The 17,782-nt window shown below is 47.0% G+C and overlaps 1 protein-coding gene across 1 annotated transcript in view; it reads left to right on the top strand.

Annotated features, from left to right (window-relative positions):
* Window positions 1-17,782, top strand: part of LOC147684265 (putative cation-transporting ATPase 13A4) — a 164,376-nt gene that overhangs the window by 140,708 nt on the left and 5,886 nt on the right. Inside the window, exon 26 of the mRNA XM_086942618.1 lies at window positions 15,091-15,179. Coding sequence (XP_086798744.1) covers window positions 15,091-15,179 — 89 coding nt within the window. The remainder of the gene's footprint in view (window positions 1-15,090; window positions 15,180-17,782) is intronic.

Raw genomic sequence — 17,782 nt, 5'->3', positions numbered from 1 at the left:
AAAAGTTTTTTATAGAATACTGGTATAAAATATCTAAAAGATTTTGTAGTCCGAAAGGTGTTAGGTCAAACATGACTATATTGTCCGCGTACAGCAGGGAGTGAATACATTCAGTGGCTATCTTAGGAGGAGTGCATATCCCTTGTTGTAGTTGGGAAGGTAGGTCACTTAAATACAGTGAGAATAAAATTGGAGCCAGGAGGCACCCTTGTTTCAGGCCATTTGATGTTCGTATTATCTTCGATAGGCCCTTATCACTCCCCATTTGGACACGGCACCAGGTGTCACTATGTAAGTTCACTATCAAATGTAATAGCTGTTCCGGAATGCCCATTCTTCTTAACTTTGACCACAGGGTCGGTCTATCCACTCGATCGAAAGCTGTCGAGTAATCGATGAACGCTGCGTAAATAGTTTGTTTTTTCCCTGATGCATACTTGTCTAAAATAGTTTGGAAGATTGCTACATTGTCGGTGACTGAGTGGTTTGGGCGAAATCCAGACTGAAACTTAGGGATCAGACCCAATGAGAAAGCCCAATTTTTCAGCCTATCCAGGATTTCTGCTGCAAAAATCTTCCCAGCAGCATCCATGAGGGCAATTTGCCTATAGCTTCCCGGTATATTTCTTTTTCCTTTTTTGTAAATCGGGATTATAATACTTCCTTTCCAGGAGTTTGGCATTTGGCCACTGTCGAATATATAATTAAATAGCGGCGAGAGCACCAGTCCCCACTCTTTATGTTCGGTTTGATAAACCTTGATAGGTATCTGATCGGGGCCAGATGCACCCGTGCTCCTTGCCTTCCTGATATTCGTAGAGACTGACACTGCCGATGTTTTATTGATCCTAGTATCTTTGGTTTCCACAATTTGTCCTTCCGCCTCTTCATTTTTAATAGACTTGTTCTGTTTATATAGCTCGCGAAGATAAATATCCCAGTTTTCTTCTGAAACAGGAGTTGCTTCCAGCTTTTTTTTGGATCCCGTCATTATTGCAATCAGTGCCCAATATTTGCGCTGGTTGTTTTGTTTAGCTGCTTGTTGGATTTCAGTCCAATTGAAGTCCTGCTTCAGTTTTTTCTGTTTAGTTTTTTCTCGTCGTATTTGATTCTTTAATCTATTGATTTCCTTTTTGTTTGCTGACGAGAAGTTCAGATACTGGGCGCGTATCAACCTATTGAGTTGCTTTACGACTGGTTGGTTCCAGTTTTTATTCTTACTTCTCCATTTACTTTTTACTGATCTGTTGTGTTCTAACTTACTTTGCAGAGCTTGTTTGAGATTATTTGTTAATTGTTCAAAATTCTTTATAAGATCATCTGAGTATATGGTAGTCAACATATTAGTTTCGGAAATTAATAGCCTCAGATAGTCCAGATTTTCTGTCCCCCAATAAATGCGACGCCTCATTATATTTACTTCCGTTTTTGTCGTATGAAATATTGGCTGGTTATAAAAAGAGGAATGTGCAATCCAATGGGTTGAAAGGTTTAGAAGAGCATGATGACTTTCCTCATTGAATATAATCGAAAGTTGAATCATTTGTTCTTTTTCTTCGATCCCGCATATAAGATAATCCAAGGTAGAGGGAGATCCATTTCCTTTCCTTGTGTATGATGCTGGTATGTCACCGTTGATGTTACCATTTAATATAGTCCCATTAATACTGGAGAGAAAAGATAATAGTGCGCGTCCTCTCTTATCTGATTTAGATCCTTTTGGGAATTCAGGGAGTGATGTTTCCAAAGATTCCTCTTTGAAAAGACGAGCCCATTCCTTTATCTCACAGTTTGAAATTTTAGCGTTCAAGTCTCCCATTATAATATATGGCAAGTGTGATTGATCTTCAATGATATGAGTGATAATCTCCATTAGGCGGTCAAACAGCGAATCATTGTTATTACTGGGAGGTGCATAGATATTGAAAAGTAATATTTTTTCAAGTTTGGCTGACGTTTGAGTTCTAAGGGATACTTTTAAGCATTGTAGATTGTCTATGTTTGTATCAATTATTTCTTGTGACCAAGAGTGATCTTCTTTTAATAATATTGCCAGACCACCCTTGGCGTGTCCCCTTCTAGATCTTTTTGCCAAAGTTTCATATACATAGTATCCTTTTTGAGTAAAGGTATTAGTTAACCATGTTTCCTGGAGGGCAATGATATCAGGGAAGTTGTTAATTGCATGTTTCATTTTTAAATCAGTTTTCCCCGCCAAGTTCCAGGACAATAACGTCAGACCTTTGCTAAACTTGATATTGTTGTGAGTTTACCGTTTTTTTGCTGTTTAAGGTTTCTGGTAACCATGCCCACGATTTTATTGAGTTCTCAGTGTTACTAGAGCTTGAGTTCCGGGACCATACTGACCTCTCACCTTGTATTACTTGTATTTTAAGTGACTCTTTCCTCATAATATTTGATGCTGAATCTCCCCAATTAGAATTGTTGTTTTCTTATTTTCTTCTGTTAATTTGTCCTAATATACCTTTGTTTTGATTGTTGGTTTTAAGATCTTCCACCGAGATTACATCATAGCCATTTTTGTGTAGAATTTCCTTCTCTCTGATTATTATTCCAGGCAAAACTGGGGAATAAAAAGATACCTGTACTAGTTTATTATTTTATTTTATTGGAAAGAGTACTAGGTCAATTTCTTTGCTTGTCAGAGAGTTCAGGGATGGTATTTCTTGTAAGAGATTGATTATTCTACTACGGTTAAACGGCTCCTTATCTGAGGGAAATAGTTCTTCAATAGTTATGTGTTTAGATAGAATTACTTCCCATGATTGAGGTTTATTATCAAGTAGTTCTTTTATGTCCATGATATTTTGCGTTGTTGATCTGTTTTCTATCGGTGGACAAAAATTGTCTGCTTTTGGGTTTAAGGGTTTTGCTGACGGTATTTGTTGAGTTTCTGGAGAGATCACCAAATTTAATGGAATGAATTTTTGGAATTTAAGCTTATTCCCTTTTTTTCTCTGTATTCTCCTCAAAGGTTTTCTCTTCTTCTTCCCCTTTGCTTTTTCCCTAGCATTACTTTTTTCAGACTGTCCTCCTTGGCTGAGATCCTGTTCGGCAGTAACTCCCGATGACTCTGCTTTATTTTCCCCGCTAATCTGATCTCGATTATAATCGGATACTTTATTCGAAAAGATAGGATAATGTTTAGTTTTGCTTTCGGTGATGGTTTCTGATTCTTCTTTGAACAGTTTTTTAAGTGAATATGTGATGAGGTTTTTCCTTGTTTCTTAGTCCCTTAGTTTTAGTCTTAATTATTAGTACGTCGTTCGTTTGCGTGCTTGCTTCCTGTTGTTTTGGGGTCGCACTTCCATTTTTATGAAAATCATCTATTTGTTGTGATTCGACTGCTCCGGGTTGTTTTGGTGAAACTTTAGTTTGATCTTTTTTCTTTTTTTCTTCAACCAGGAATTTAAGTATTCCTATTTGTACGTCTAAAGTATCGTCCGAGTTAGCTAGAATTTGACCAAGATGAGTTAGTACTGATTCCAAGATTTCTTGCAATGAAAAGAGTGCTTTTGACAGGGGAGAGACAGTATTTCCAGAATTAGGATTAATAAAATTAGGGTCAGATAGGTTGGCCAGATTAGTATAAAGTTAGGCGATTTTTCTGGTGAGCTGGTTAGCGGATGTTTTTGACTTGGTGATATTTCAGTTTTTTCTTCTTCGGTCTTCGTGTTATGATTTACAGATACTTCGAAGAATAAGTCGTTGTCCTGGGTTTTTATAGGTGTTATAGATGTTATTTGAGACGTATCTGGGAATGATTTTTGACATTCTTCCAAGAGAGAGATATTTGCCAAATTACTTTCGATTGTTATCTGACCTTGTTTATAGGGTTTTTGATCTGAAAAAAGTAACGAATCATGTTCAACCTTATTTGTTGAGGGATCCAGCTTATTTTGATCATCAATTGAATATGGAGATAAATACTTTTTCTTGGTGAGGGTAGAGAAATATTGACTTATAGCTGGAGTACTTGATATTTGACCAGGTTTCAGTGATTTGTCTACAGATTTTCTTACAGCTGCGTCTGTCCCCATACGCCTCATGTAGATTGTCCGTGAGCGTAGTTTTTTTAGAGCCCTCATAATTGGGGTTGAAAATCTACTTTATAGATTGTAGTAGTCGCAGCTGATTTTGTGTAATTGTAATAACTGTATCTCACAGACACAGTTGATCAGTAAAGAGTGGGGGGACACTATCTTTGGTTTGCACTGAAGCATCTGGGACGGAGCCTTTAACCACAGCACTTGAAGCCCTCATCCCTTCCTACTTCTTGCGGAACCCGCTCCGCGGGTCCCGCTGCGTGTGGGGTGACCTTACCGGCGTTGGAAGAACTTTCACCGGGAGCAACAGCAGGCGAGTGACAGGCGGGGCTGCGAGCGAGTGCAGGCGCTGCGCAGGGACTACGGTTCCCAGGAGCGCCTGCCAGACCCAATTGTGAACACCTGGGCCGCTCTCCCTATCTGCTCCTCCCCCTCCCCTACAGTCAGATAAAGCGACACTGCTATTACCGCAGCGCGGTAGCGCCGGGAGAAGCCCGGGACAAGGGCGGGACCGTTTGAGGCCGTTCGAGGACTAAGAGGACTGGCCTGGCCCACCCCCCTTGGTTCTTCCCATCGTTATCGTGCCTGGACTTTGAGTCTAGTGAGTACCACACAGAAACCGTAACTGTCACACACCATGTGTACCCGGGGGAGTCGCAGTAAGACCGCGCTGGGTTTAACCAAGCCTAAAGGCACCTTGGACGATTTCCTTGTAAAAACAAATTTGGCAATAGATGCTGAAATCACAAAAATGCAGAAGAGGGTTTCAATCGAATTAGATGCTGCACGCAGGCTTTCCCAAACATTTGCTAACTCTAAAAAATCTTCCTTGGGAAATATTGCGTCTGCTGCATCTCCCCAACAGGTGGAACGCCCGCCTCCTTTGTTGATCCTCGCTGACGTTCATCACTCCCCCCCTCCTTCCTCCCCACCAGCATTAGACTCCTCATTTATTTTCTCCCCCATGACCGTCCAACCTAATGAGGGTGACCAACCTGCCGAGCAGGGAAATTCCACCATCTTGCCGGTTATAACTGTCCCCTCCTTCTCTGTAGAAAAAAGTACAAACCCAGGTCGCCAAACCTTGAAGAAGAAAAACAATGTAAAATCTGCCTATGCTCGTAAGAAAGCCAAAGTTGCAAGGCAGCAGTTTTTCAACCATAGAAGACCTCTACCCAACGCAGGGGATCCTAAACAAACACCACCCCCAGCTATCCACCAAATAGGGGGTGATAGCAACCTCACTACTGCCCCCGCGGTAGAGAATCCTATTACCCTTGTAGATAACCCAACACTGGGAGGGCTAAACGAGACAGGGAGGGACAAGGATAAAGCGGGTGATGATGAAGACTTTCTCCAGACAGTCTGGGTCACTTTAAAACAACTATTGACACCTTTTGAACTCAGACTGTCACGTATTGAGAATCATCTACTTGAAATGGATAAAACGTTAGTATCCCTGGCCACGCTTAGCCTAAAACAGCTGGAAGTAACACATCCCCATATTAATGAGAGTCCACCTCTGGCTAGAAAGGCTGGTATCCAAGCTGCTCCAGCCTCTAACATTGGCACCAAAGCAGCTACAGCGCCTAAGGAGGTTCCTCCCGCCCCCTTGATTCTGCCTGCACCTTTACCCCCCTCGTTATCCAAACCTACTCCGATCCCCAAACCTAGGACACTTGTAAATGTCGCTGCAAACCCCCCAAAAACAGTGGAAAAACCCCCTAAAAAACATCTCCAGCCCAAACCCCCTTCTAGAGCCGACCAGAAGGCGAATAATCCCATCACTCCTCTCTTAGAGCGCACACTAAATTTATACCCGAATCACCAGAACTTTCGCGGAGGCTACATTGATCTCCCCCCTGAGGCTGGGCCCTACGTGGTTATCTTGGCAGGGGTACCTCCGCTTGCCCCTGATATTGTTGAAACCCAGTGGTCCTTAAAAAATAAAGTGATCCACTGGTTAAATACCAATAGGCAGATTCCTCACACCAACAGGAGTAGGGTACTAATGGTCAGGAGAGTCCCTTGGGTGGGCCGTACCTACAAATCGATACCAGGAGACTGTATCGTGGTGTCATTCGCAGACCCTCATACAGCCCATCTCATCACCACATGGGACCCATATGTGACCGAACAAACCATTGTCACCAAACCCCTAACCTTTTTCTACCCTCCAAAACAGCTAGCAGAGCATCCTGGGGCTTGGACCACAATCCATAACCACAGATGGAAGGGCCAGGGGCAGGGATGGCAACCCATCAATAATGGGTGGGAAGGTGCACCCACCATGAATAGGTTTGGATGCTTAGATCAGGTGGATTGACTGGGAACAGTCGATCAAACACCCCGATCAAGTGATCAAAACCACGCAATGATTGCCAGTAATAGCAATACATCGCCACCCATTGTTAAAAACTCGACCCATTTGATGGTGGTTCCACCCTCCTCTGCCCAGCACCCGCTCCCTGTGCGAGCCATACAACACCTAGACAGGGCACATCTCCAAGATCAGGTAGAGGTAATAGAGAGTGAGGGCCATACACATCAGGTAGATAGCGAACCGAAACACTCATTATTATCCTGGAATGTAGCAGGACTGGGCAATAAGATCAAGCATACACCCTGGTTGGAGACCGTCCAGAAGCATGGCATACTTTGCCTGCAAGAAACTTGGCTGGTAGAAGAAAGGCACATCATGGGGTATCGAACATTCCATACACCCGCTGCTCCCGCCACCCAGGGCCGCAATAAAGGGGGTCTGTGTATATACGTCTCGAATGTGGGGGATATAAAAGTGTATAATTTCCACTCTGACCAATATTTTCAAATCCTTTCGTTTAAATGGGGCACCACACAAAAGGTCATACTGGTGAACTTCTATAACAATATGCCACTAAATGAAATGGAACCCACTTTAAATAAAATGTTAAACCGTATCCATAAAGTGAGGGATCAAAACGCGGGAGACCATACAGTTATTTGGGTGGGAGACTTTAATTGTGCAGTCTGCCCACTTTCTGAGTTAGGTTTGTGCGGCCTTGCAGATCGTGAGGAGGACGGCCCTTTTCACTTCTCACACACCAAGCTGGGGTCTCTCCTTAACAGTATTATGTTCACTTTTGACCTCACCTTCGTTAATCAGGCATGCTCTCCCCCAGTTCCCTTTGCCCCAACATACAATGGAAGAGGTTGTGAAACCACAATTGACTTTGCACTGATATCCCCCACTCCGCCCGACTTTATAACCTCTTGGGAGATAGGGGATGATCCAATGAGTGACCATTACCCTATTACCTTTGGGGTTAGGCTCCCAGTGGAGAAACCAAAGGAATCTAGCGGCCCACTGTATCCATTGGAGGTCACCTTAACAAAGATAAACGGCTATGTGCTTAAGTGGGAGAAATTGAACCCCACAATCTTCTTCCACAATTTAATATCATCCTGCTTTGCAGACATATCTGTCTGCTTAGAAGAAGATGTGGAACCTAAGGCGATTATGGCAGCTTTCGCCAACATACAGGAGTACATAAAAGGCGTTTTAACTAAGAGCAACAAAAAGAAGGGGAAACGTGCATCCGGGTGGTTTGATTCTAGGTGCACAGCTGCCTTAAAGAACTTGAAGAAAGTTTTAAACGCCACCCCGAAAAACAGGGCCCAAATCTCTGAGGCTAGACGAGAGTACAAGAGAGAAATTAACCTCCGGAAAGCAACCATGAAAAAGGAGGCCTGGGAAGCACTGGGAGAAGCTGCCAGGAATAAGGACACCAACCTTTTCTGGAAAGTGATAAGATCAGTATACAACGCAAAACATACTGATAATTGCATAGATGTAGCAATTACAGCAGAGATATGGGTTGAACACTACGGGAAACTCTACTCCAACAGACAGGGGAACAACATGAATCAACAAAAGGCACTTTCATCCTCGAACAATTTCATGCGAGATCATCAGCCAAGCGATCCCCCAGTTTCGCCGTATCCAATTGACTTGGTCTTTACCACCCTAGAAGTCGAAAATGCAATCAAGGAAAGTCCTTCAGGGAAAGCTCCTGGTCCGGATCACACACCAGTGGACGCCTATAAAACAAACTTGGAATTTTGGGCTCCGTTATTAACGAACGTTTTGAATATGGGAAACAAATGTGGCTTAATTAAGACCTGGTCAGATGCCATTGTGGTCCCCATCTTCAAAAAGGGAAACAGGGACGATCCGGCTTGCTACCGTCCCATATCTTTACTAGACGGCCTCATGAAAATAGCAGGAAGGATCGTCCTAAAGAGGATTCAGCACTGGGAGACAGAAAATAAGGTTATTTCGGAACTCCAATATGGATTTCGAAAGGGACTGGGCACCCAGGAGCAATGTTTAAATCTGTCCTTATTAATGTCCAAATATATTGAGGCCAAAAAAGGGGATCTTTTTGTTACATTTGTTGACCTTAGCTCAGCATTTGATTGTGTGGATCATCTGCAGCTCTGGTCAACATTGGAGCTCATTGGGGTGGATCCCACCATAGTGGTATTTATCAAAGAACTTTATAGAGATGCTGGTGCCAGGGTGAGGTTCGGGACTCAGGGCCAATGCACACAGAAATTTCCCATAAATAGAGGGGTTAGGCAAGGTTGTATACTCGCGCCCCTTCTATTTACTTTTTATATTAATTCTGTTGTAGACCATCTAACAAATTTCCAGAATGACTATCCAGCTGTCAATGGTAGGCCTGTACCCATCCTATTATACGCCGATGATGCGGCCATTATGTCTAGGACTAGGGTAGGGTTGCAGAGAGCGGTCAGAGAATTCTCGTCCTACATGGGGAAAAGAAATTTGAAAGTGAACACCTTAAAAACTTTCTTCATGCCGTGCACCCAAAAGAGCAAAAGGCCACAATGTTCGATATACCTTGACGAGCAAAAAATTGAGACCACAGACACTTTTTGTTATCTGGGTGTTGTCTTTGAGAGAAAAGGAGCCTGGAAACATGCAGTATCGGCTAGGAGGCTTGCCTTTACCCGTGCTATTGGTGCCCTGAGAACTTTTGCAGCGAAAATAGGGGGCAAACCGACTGCTGAGATGATACAGATTTACCAAGCAAAGTGTGTAGCGACAGTCACTTATGGAGCAGGCCTATGGGGCTTTGAAGACGTGTCCTCACTCCAAATTTGTGAGAATCTTTTTATTCGTTACTTATTGGGGGTGAGCAAATCTACTTCAACTTTTATCACTCACATTGAGATTGGCCTCAAATACCTTAGCGACTCTATAAAGCTGTCACCGTGTTTGCTCTGGCACAAAATTTGGACTACCAGGGAATGCCAACTTAACAGAGAACTCATCACGGATTGCATGAACTTGGATGCAGCATCCAAAATAAAATGGCTGCGACATGTCCGGTTGATGTTCGCCAAGATTGGTTGTCCTGAATACTATGATGACCCAGAGTCCCTAGAAAACCTGTCTAGGTCGTCTCTCAAAAAACTTTTAATTACCCACCTGGAAGGCGTTAGATGGGATGCAGAGAAACTCAAAAATACCACCTTGAGCTACCAAAGAATTACTCCCACTGAAGGTTTGCAATTGTACCTCAGGACCGAAACTGCACCTTATCCTCGTATGCTTCTCACCAGGCTGCGCCTAGGCACCTTTTTCCGTATGGTCACTCTCCCAAAACAAAATGACTGGACTGCCCCGAACCTAATTTGCCCATGCGATGATCACTCATCACAAAGTAACATTCATATTATGTTCTTTTGCAATCTGTATTCTGCCCCAAGGAAATTGTACCTATTACCTCTCCTAAAACACTGGGGCATAAGAACATGCAAAGACGCTTACGATAAATTACTTTTGTTAGATGAGGTGTACGCTATCTTTGTCGTTTCTCGTTTTTTAATGTCAGTGATGAAATATAGAAATTCCATGATGTAACCCTTACATGTTTTAACTTTCATACGTTTTTACATGAGGTCAACTGCCGTAATTTCATCATTGACTTTTATGACTTTTTTGGAAAAATGTTTTATAGAGTCTCATAAATGTTTCGTTGGGGATAACTTTTTAAACTTCTTGTATAAAATGTACTTGTATGCTTTTATGATTTTACCAAACAAATCGAATAAAGCTAAATTTGAATTTGAAATTTAAAGAGTGGGGGGTGTTTTCAAGTCGGTTTCAATATTTGGTTGAGTAAGTTCCTCGTGTGCTGGACGTTAGTGGGGTGGCCCGTCCCGTCCTCGGTCGTCCCCGGACGGCCTCAGACGGCCTCAGACGGCCCGCCCTTTGTCCGGGCTTCGTTCCACGCTTGGTCCCGCGCGCGTCCCGCGTCGCGGAAGATTAATTGATTTTTAAACGTTTCGTCAGTGGGCGTGTCCGTGGGCGTGTCGCCTGGGGGTAGAGGAACCACCTGATCCCAGCTTGGAATTCTGGTCCTCGATGTCCCTCAGGCTAGGCGCGCTGTAGTTTTTCGCCCAGCCTCAACCCTTCTGACTCCAGCTGGGAGCGACAGGCAGAGCGTGCGGATTGCAGCTCACGCTCACACCAGCGAGTCAAGGGGAGGCGCGCCACGGAGCAACAAACAAAGACAGCGTCAGCTCAGGCACAGCAGCTCAGAACACAATCGGTAAGCGGAGGTAGAGATCCCTCTCCAGGCACGAGTAAGCAGCAGTTCACAGAAACCAAATAGCGGTGAGTGGCGCCCGCGAAGCGGGTGTCACGAAGCTTTGTCCTGCCTCGTCAGTGGGCGTGTCCGTGGGCGTGTCGCCTGGGGGAAGAGGAACCAGCTGATCCCAGCTTGGAATTCTGGTCCTCGCAGTCCCCCAGGCTAGGCGCGCTGTAGTTTTTCGCCCAGCCTCAACCCTTCTGACTCCAGCTGGGAGCGACAGGCAGAGCGTGCGGATTGCAGCTCACGCTCACACCAGCGAGTCAAGGGGAGGCGCGCCACGGAGCAACAAACAAAGACAGCGTCAGCTCAGGCACAGCAGCTCAGAACACAATCGGTAAGCGGAGGTAGAGATCCCTCTCCAGGCACGAGTAAGCAGCAGTTCACAGAAACCAAATAGCGGTGAGTGGCGCCCGCGAAGCGGGTGTCACGAAGCTTTGTCCTGCCTCGTCAGTGGGCGTGTCCGTGGGCGTGTCGCCTGGGGGAAGAGGAACCAGCTGATCCCAGCTTGGAATTCTGGTCCTCGCAGTCCCCCAGGCTAGGCCCGCTGTAGTTTTTCGCCCAGCCTCAACCCTTCTGACTCCAGCTGGGAGCGACAGGCAGAGCGTGCGGATTGCAGCTCACGCTCACACCAGCGAGTCAAGGGGAGGCGCGCCACGGAGCAACAAACAAAGACAGCGTCAGCTCAGGCACAGCAGCTCAGAACACAATCGGTAAGCGGAGGTAGAGATCCCTCTCCAGGCACGAGTTAGCAGCAGTTCACAGAAACCAAATAGCGGTGAGTGGCGCCCGCGAAGCGGGTGTCACGAAGCTTTGTCCTGCCTCGTCAGTGGGTGTGTCTGTGGGCGTGTCGCCTGGGGGTAGAGGAACCAGCTGATCCCAGCTTGGAATTCTGGTCCTCGCAGTCCCCCAGGCTAGGCGCGCTGTAGTTTTTCGCCCAGCCTCAACCCTTCTGACTCCAGCTGGGAGCGACAGGCAGAGCGTGCGGATTGCAGCTCACGCTCACACCAGCGAGTCAAGGGGAGGCGCGCCACGGAGCAACAAACAAAGACAGCGTCAGCTCAGGCACAGCAGCTCAGAACACAATCGGTAAGCGGAGGTAGAGATCCCTCTCCAGGCACGAGTAAGCAGCAGTTCACAGAAACCAAATAGCGGTGAGTGGCGCCCGCGAAGCGGGTGTCACGAAGCTTTGTCCTGCCTCGTCAGTGGGCGTGTTCGTGGGCGTGTCGCCTGGGGGAAGAGGAACCAGCTGATCCCAGCTTGGAATTCTGGTCCTCGCAGTCCCCCAGGCTAGGCGCGCTGTAGTTTTTCGCCCAGCCTCAACCCTTCTGACTCCAGCTGGGAGCGACAGGCAGAGCGTGCGGATTGCAGCTCACGCTCACGCCAGCGAGTCAAGGGGAGGCGCGCCACGGAGCAATAAACAAAGACAGCGTCAGCTCAGGCACAGCAGCTCAGAACACAATCGGTAAGCGGAGGTAGAGATCCCTCTCCAGGCACGAGTAAGCAGCAGTTCACAGAAACCAAATAGCGGTGAGTGGCGCCCGCGAAGCGGGTGTCACGAAGCTTTGTCCTGCCTCGTCAGTGGGCGTGTCCGTGGGCGTGTCGCCTGGGGGTAGAGGAACCAGCTGATCCCAGCTTGGAATTCTGGTCCTCGCAGTCCCCCAGGCTAGGCGCGCTGTAGTTTTTCGCCCAGCCTCAACCCTTCTGACTCCAGCTGGGAGCGACAGGCAGAGCGTGCGGATTGCAGCTCACGCTCACACCAGCGAGTCAAGGGGAGGCGCGCCACGGAGCAACAAACAAAGACAGCGTCAGCTCAGGCACAGCAGCTCAGAACACAATCGGTAAGCGGAGGTAGAGATCCCTCTCCAGGCACGAGTAAGCAGCAGTTCACAGAAACCAAATAGCCAAATAACCTAATAATGCCTCAGTCGCTTCTCTGTTCATCGCTCTGATATCTAAAATGAGCAACTCCGTGCCATAGAATGCTACAAAATAATAATAATGTGTATATGTATGAGAGTGAATGTATGTGATATTTGTGCAGCACAAACCACGCTAAGTGGCAGCATCAAAGGCAAGAAGCAGTCAAAGATTGTTAAGTGAACTAACTGGGGTCTCTGGGTGGTCAGGACTTTGTTCCTTGTGATTAAAGAGGTGTGTCCAGGTCTTTCCTAAACGAAAGCAAAGTTGCGGTGGTTATGTCAGATACAGTTATGTCATTTCAGATCCCAAGGATAGATTCTCCCTCCACGCTGCACACCGCAAGCATCGTCTAAGGCGCTCAAGTTATGCCACCCTACCACCATTTGACCTGTCTTTCTTTAGGTATTATAGCCCAACCCCAACAACTCCTGCACCTTAAACACCACCACAACCACACCTGATGTAAGGTGGATTGTAGAACCATAACACCACCCTCTACACCTTAAACACCACCACATCCACACCTTATGAGAAGGAGCGTGTAGACCCACACCACCTACCTCTGCACCTTAAACACCACCACAACCACACCTGGGGCCCTATTTATGAACGCCTTGCGCCACCAGTGCGTCACTTTTTCCCATGTTAAAAGTGACGCACCGGCGGCGCAAGGACTTTATAAATAAGGCCCCTGATGTGAGGGAGAGTGCAGTCCCACAGCATCAATCTCTGCACTGTAAACACCACTGCAGCCACACCTGAGTTAAGGGAGAGTGTAGAACCACACCACCACAGTCTGCACCTTAGACACCACCACAGTCACACGTGAGGTAAGGGAGAGTGTAGAACCACCCCACTACCGTCTGCACCTTAAACACCACCACAGCCACACCTGAAGTAAGGGAGAGTGTAGAACCACACCACCAACCTCTGCACCTTAAACACTACCACAGTCACACCGGATGTGAAGGAGAGTGTAGAACTACACCAGCGACCTCTGCACCTTAAACACCACCAAAAAAGAACACCTGATGTGAAGGAGAGTGCAGTCCCACAGCATCGACCTCTGCACCTTAAACACCACAACAGCCACACCTGATGTGAAGGAGAGTGTAGAACCACACCAGCAACCCCTGCACCTTAAACACCACAACAACCACACCTGATGTGAGGGAGAGTGCAGTTCCACAGCATCAGCCTCTGCACCTTAAACACCACCACAGACACACAGATGTGAAGGATAGTGTAGAACCATAACACCACCCTCTACACCTTAAACATCACCACAGCCACACCTGAGGTAAGGGAGAGTGTAGAACCACACCACCAACCTCTGCACCTTAAACACCCCCACAACCACACCTGATGTGAAGGAGAGTGTAGAACCACACCAGCAACATCTGCACCTTAAAAGCCATCACAACCACATCTGGTGTGAAGGAGAGTGCAGTCCCACAGCATCAACCTCTGCACCTTAAACACCACCACAGCCACACCTGGGGCCCGATGTAGGTGGCCAATACCGGTCGGAAACGGCCGAATTCGGCCGTTTCCGACCGGTATTTGGCCTTTTGAGATGTAGGGGACCTTTTTTTCTCCGATTCGGTATTTTACTGATTCGGTAAAATTACCGAATCGGAAAAATACAGAATCGGTAAGTTTACCGATTTAAAAAAATCGGGATGTAGGTGGGACTACTTTCAGTCCCACAGGCCCTTCAGATTCGGTATTTTAACACCCAATCCAATTGGGTGTTAAAATACCGAATCCAGGTGTGCATGCACATGTGTGCATGCACACCTATGCCATGTGACAGACAGACATGCCCTTAGGGCATGTCTGTGTGCCACATGGCACACAAGCCAGTATTGGGGGTGCTAGAGGGTGTCAAAGTGACACCCCCTGCACCCTTGCACAAATCGGTAATTACCGAATCGGTAAATACTGATTCGGTAATGCACATTGATTCCTATGGGCTTCAAGGCCCAAAGGAATCAATGGGGGATACTGATTCGGTATTTACAGAATCGGTAAATACCGAATCTTATAGATTCGGTATTTACCGATTCTGAAATACCCACATCTCCCCCCCCTCCAATTTACCACTTCTTAAATACCGAATCGGTATGATTCGGTATTTAGGAAGTGGTAAATTGGAGTTTAAATACATCGGGCCCCTGATGTGAAGGAGAGTGTAGAACCATTAGAAATGATGTGTGGTCCATCTCACGTTCACAGAGGAACATGTGAAGTGCCTTGTTCTCCCCTCAGACTCATCGCACCAAATTAAAAATGAAAAGAAAATACACACTACAAAATGTAGAAGAATTCAAATAGTCTCCAAAGACAGTGATTCTTTTGACCATAGATGCATTGGCTGTTGACATATTTTCATGGTGAATGAACATCTCACTTCTGCAATATTTTTGTCTTTTCAGACTTGTTCGTTGTTGTGCTGGTCCTCCAGGCCTCCATGACCATCTTCTTTATATTTGCTGACTTTCCTGGTTTCTACAGCGCACTGGAGGTACGTCTGGCCCCTGGCAATGCTACACTCCCAGATTCTCACAATGTAATAATAATGCTTTGCTATGAAAGATCAGGGCATGTTTCTGCCTCTGCTGAAGAACCCTTTGTTTAAATCCCAAGTCACTGTAAAGCATCTCTTCCAAGGACAGACAGAGGGCAGCAGAGGACGTGGGGGGGGGGGTCATTAGGTGGATAGGGGCTAAAGAAAAAATACTTACCTCATTGCCACGTCTCTCATTGTTCCTCCTCGTCGTCCCACCACTCTGTCTGGAACAGGAAGCACCCAGGCTCTCCTAAGCCAACCACCATGCTGCAATACAGCGTTGTGATTGGTCTGAGTGCTGTGGTACAGTGCTCTGCCAGGGAATGGGAGCCTGGGCACATTCTCCAACCAGGCTTTCATGCAGCCTGGGTGGAGAACATGCAAAGTGCCCATGAGTGTTTGGCCAGCCTGAGACAGCCGGACAAACACTCATGTGTACTTAGTGTGCCCAGCACTCCCCCCCCTGCTGTGAGAGTAGAGCAGCCCAAAGCTGCTGCAGCAGGAACGATCACCAGTTATCATTTTAGTCTTCCTTTATTTTCACTGCTGAAAGCAGTGAGGCGGCGCTCCTCCCCCTGCTGTGAGATAGAGCAACCCGAAGCTGCTGCAGCAGGAACGATCACCAGTTATCATTTTAGTTTCCCTTTATTTTCACTGCTGAAAGCAGTGTGGCGGCACTCCTCCCCCTGCTGTGAGATAGAGCAGCCCAAAGCTGCAGCAGCAGAACGATCACCAGTTATCACTTTAGTCTTCCTTTATTTTCACTGCTGAAAGCAGTGTGGCGGCGCTCCTCCCCCTGCTGTGAGATAGAGCAACCCGAAGCAGCTGCAGCAGAACGATGACCAGTTATCATTTTAGTCTTCCTTTATTTTCACTGCTGAAAGCAGTGTGGCGGCGCTCCCCCCCCTGCTGTGAGATAGAGCAGCCCAAAGCTGCAGCAGCAGAACGATCACCAGTTATCACTTTAGTCTTCCTTTATTTTCACTGCTGAAAGCAGTGTGGCGGCGCTCCTCCCCCTGCTGTGAGAGTAGAGCAACCCGAAGCAGCTGCAGCAGAACGATGACCAGTTATCATTTTAGTCTTCCTTTATTTTCACTGCTGAAAGCAGTGTGGCGGCGCTCCTCCCCCTGCTGTGAGAGTAGAGCAACCCGAAGCAGCTGCAGCAGAACGATGACCAGTTATCATTTTAGTCTTCCTTTATTTTCACTGCTGAAAGCAGTGTGGCGGCGCTCCTCCCCCTGCTGTGAGAGTAGAGCAGCCCGAAGCTGCAGCAGCAGAACGATCACCAGTTATCATTTTAGTCTTCCTTTATTTTCACTGCTGAAAGCAGTGTGGCGGCACTCCCCCCCCTGCTGTGAGAGTAGAGCAACCCGAAGCAGCTGCAGCAGAACGATGACCAGTTATCATTTTAGTCTTCCTTTATTTTCACTGCTGAAAGCAGTGTGGCGGCGCTCCTCCCCCTGCTGTGAGATAGAGCAACCCGAAGCTGCAGCAGCAGAACGATCACCAGTTATCACTTTAGTCTTCCTTTATTTTCACTGCTGAAAGCAGTGTGGCGGCGCTCCTCCCCCTGCTGTGAGAGTAGAGCAGCCCAAAGCTGCTGCAGCAGGAACGATGACCAGTTATCACTTTAGTCTTCCTTTATTTTCGCTGCTGAAAGCAGTGTGGCGGCGCTCCTCCCCCTGCTGTGAGATAGAGCAACCCGAAGCTGCTGCAGCAGGAACGATAACCAGTTATCATTTTAGTCTTCCTTTATTTTCACTGCTGAAAGCAGTGTGGCGGCGCTCCTCCCCCTGCTGTGAGAGTAGAGCAGCCCAAAGCTGCAGCAGCAGAACGATGACCAGTTATCACTTTAGTCTTCCTTTATTTTCGCTGCTGAAAGCAGTGTGGCGGCGCTCCTCCCCCTGCTGTGAGATAGAGCAACCCGAAGCTGCAGCAGCAGAACGATCACCAGTTATCATTTTAGTCTTCCTTTATTTTCACTGCTGAAAGCAGTGTGGCGGCACTCCCCCCCCTGCTGTGAGAGTAGAGCAACCCGAAGCAGCTGCAGCAGAACGATGACCAGTTATCATTTTAGTCTTCCTTTATTTTCACTGCTGAAAGCAGTGTGGCGGCACTCCCCCCCCTGCTGTGAGAGTAGAGCAGCCCAAAGCTGCAGCAGCAGAACGATGACCAGTTATCACTTTAGTCTTCCTTTATTTTCGCTGCTGAAAGCAGTGTGGCGGCGCTCCTCCCCCTGCTGTGAGATAGAGCAACCCGAAGCTGCTGCAGCAGGAACGATAACCAGTTATCACTTTAGTCTTCCTTTATTTTCACTGCTGAAAGCAGTGTGGCGGCGCTCCTCCCCCTGCTGTGAGATAGAGCAACCCGAAGCTGCTGCAGCAGGAACGATAACCAGTTATCATTTTAGTCTTCCTTTATTTTCACTGCTGAAAGCAGTGAGGCGGCGCTCCTCCCCCTGCTGTGAGATAGAGCAACCCGAAGCTGCTGCAGCAGGAACGATAACCAGTTATCATTTTAGTCTTCCTTTATTTTCACTGCTGAAAGCAGTGTGGCGG

This window comes from Lissotriton vulgaris, chromosome 11 (genome assembly GCF_964263255.1).
Source record: "Lissotriton vulgaris chromosome 11, aLisVul1.2, whole genome shotgun sequence".
Lineage (NCBI taxonomy): Eukaryota > Metazoa > Chordata > Amphibia > Caudata > Salamandridae > Lissotriton > Lissotriton vulgaris.
This window is presented reverse-complemented; position numbering and strand designations above follow the sequence as displayed.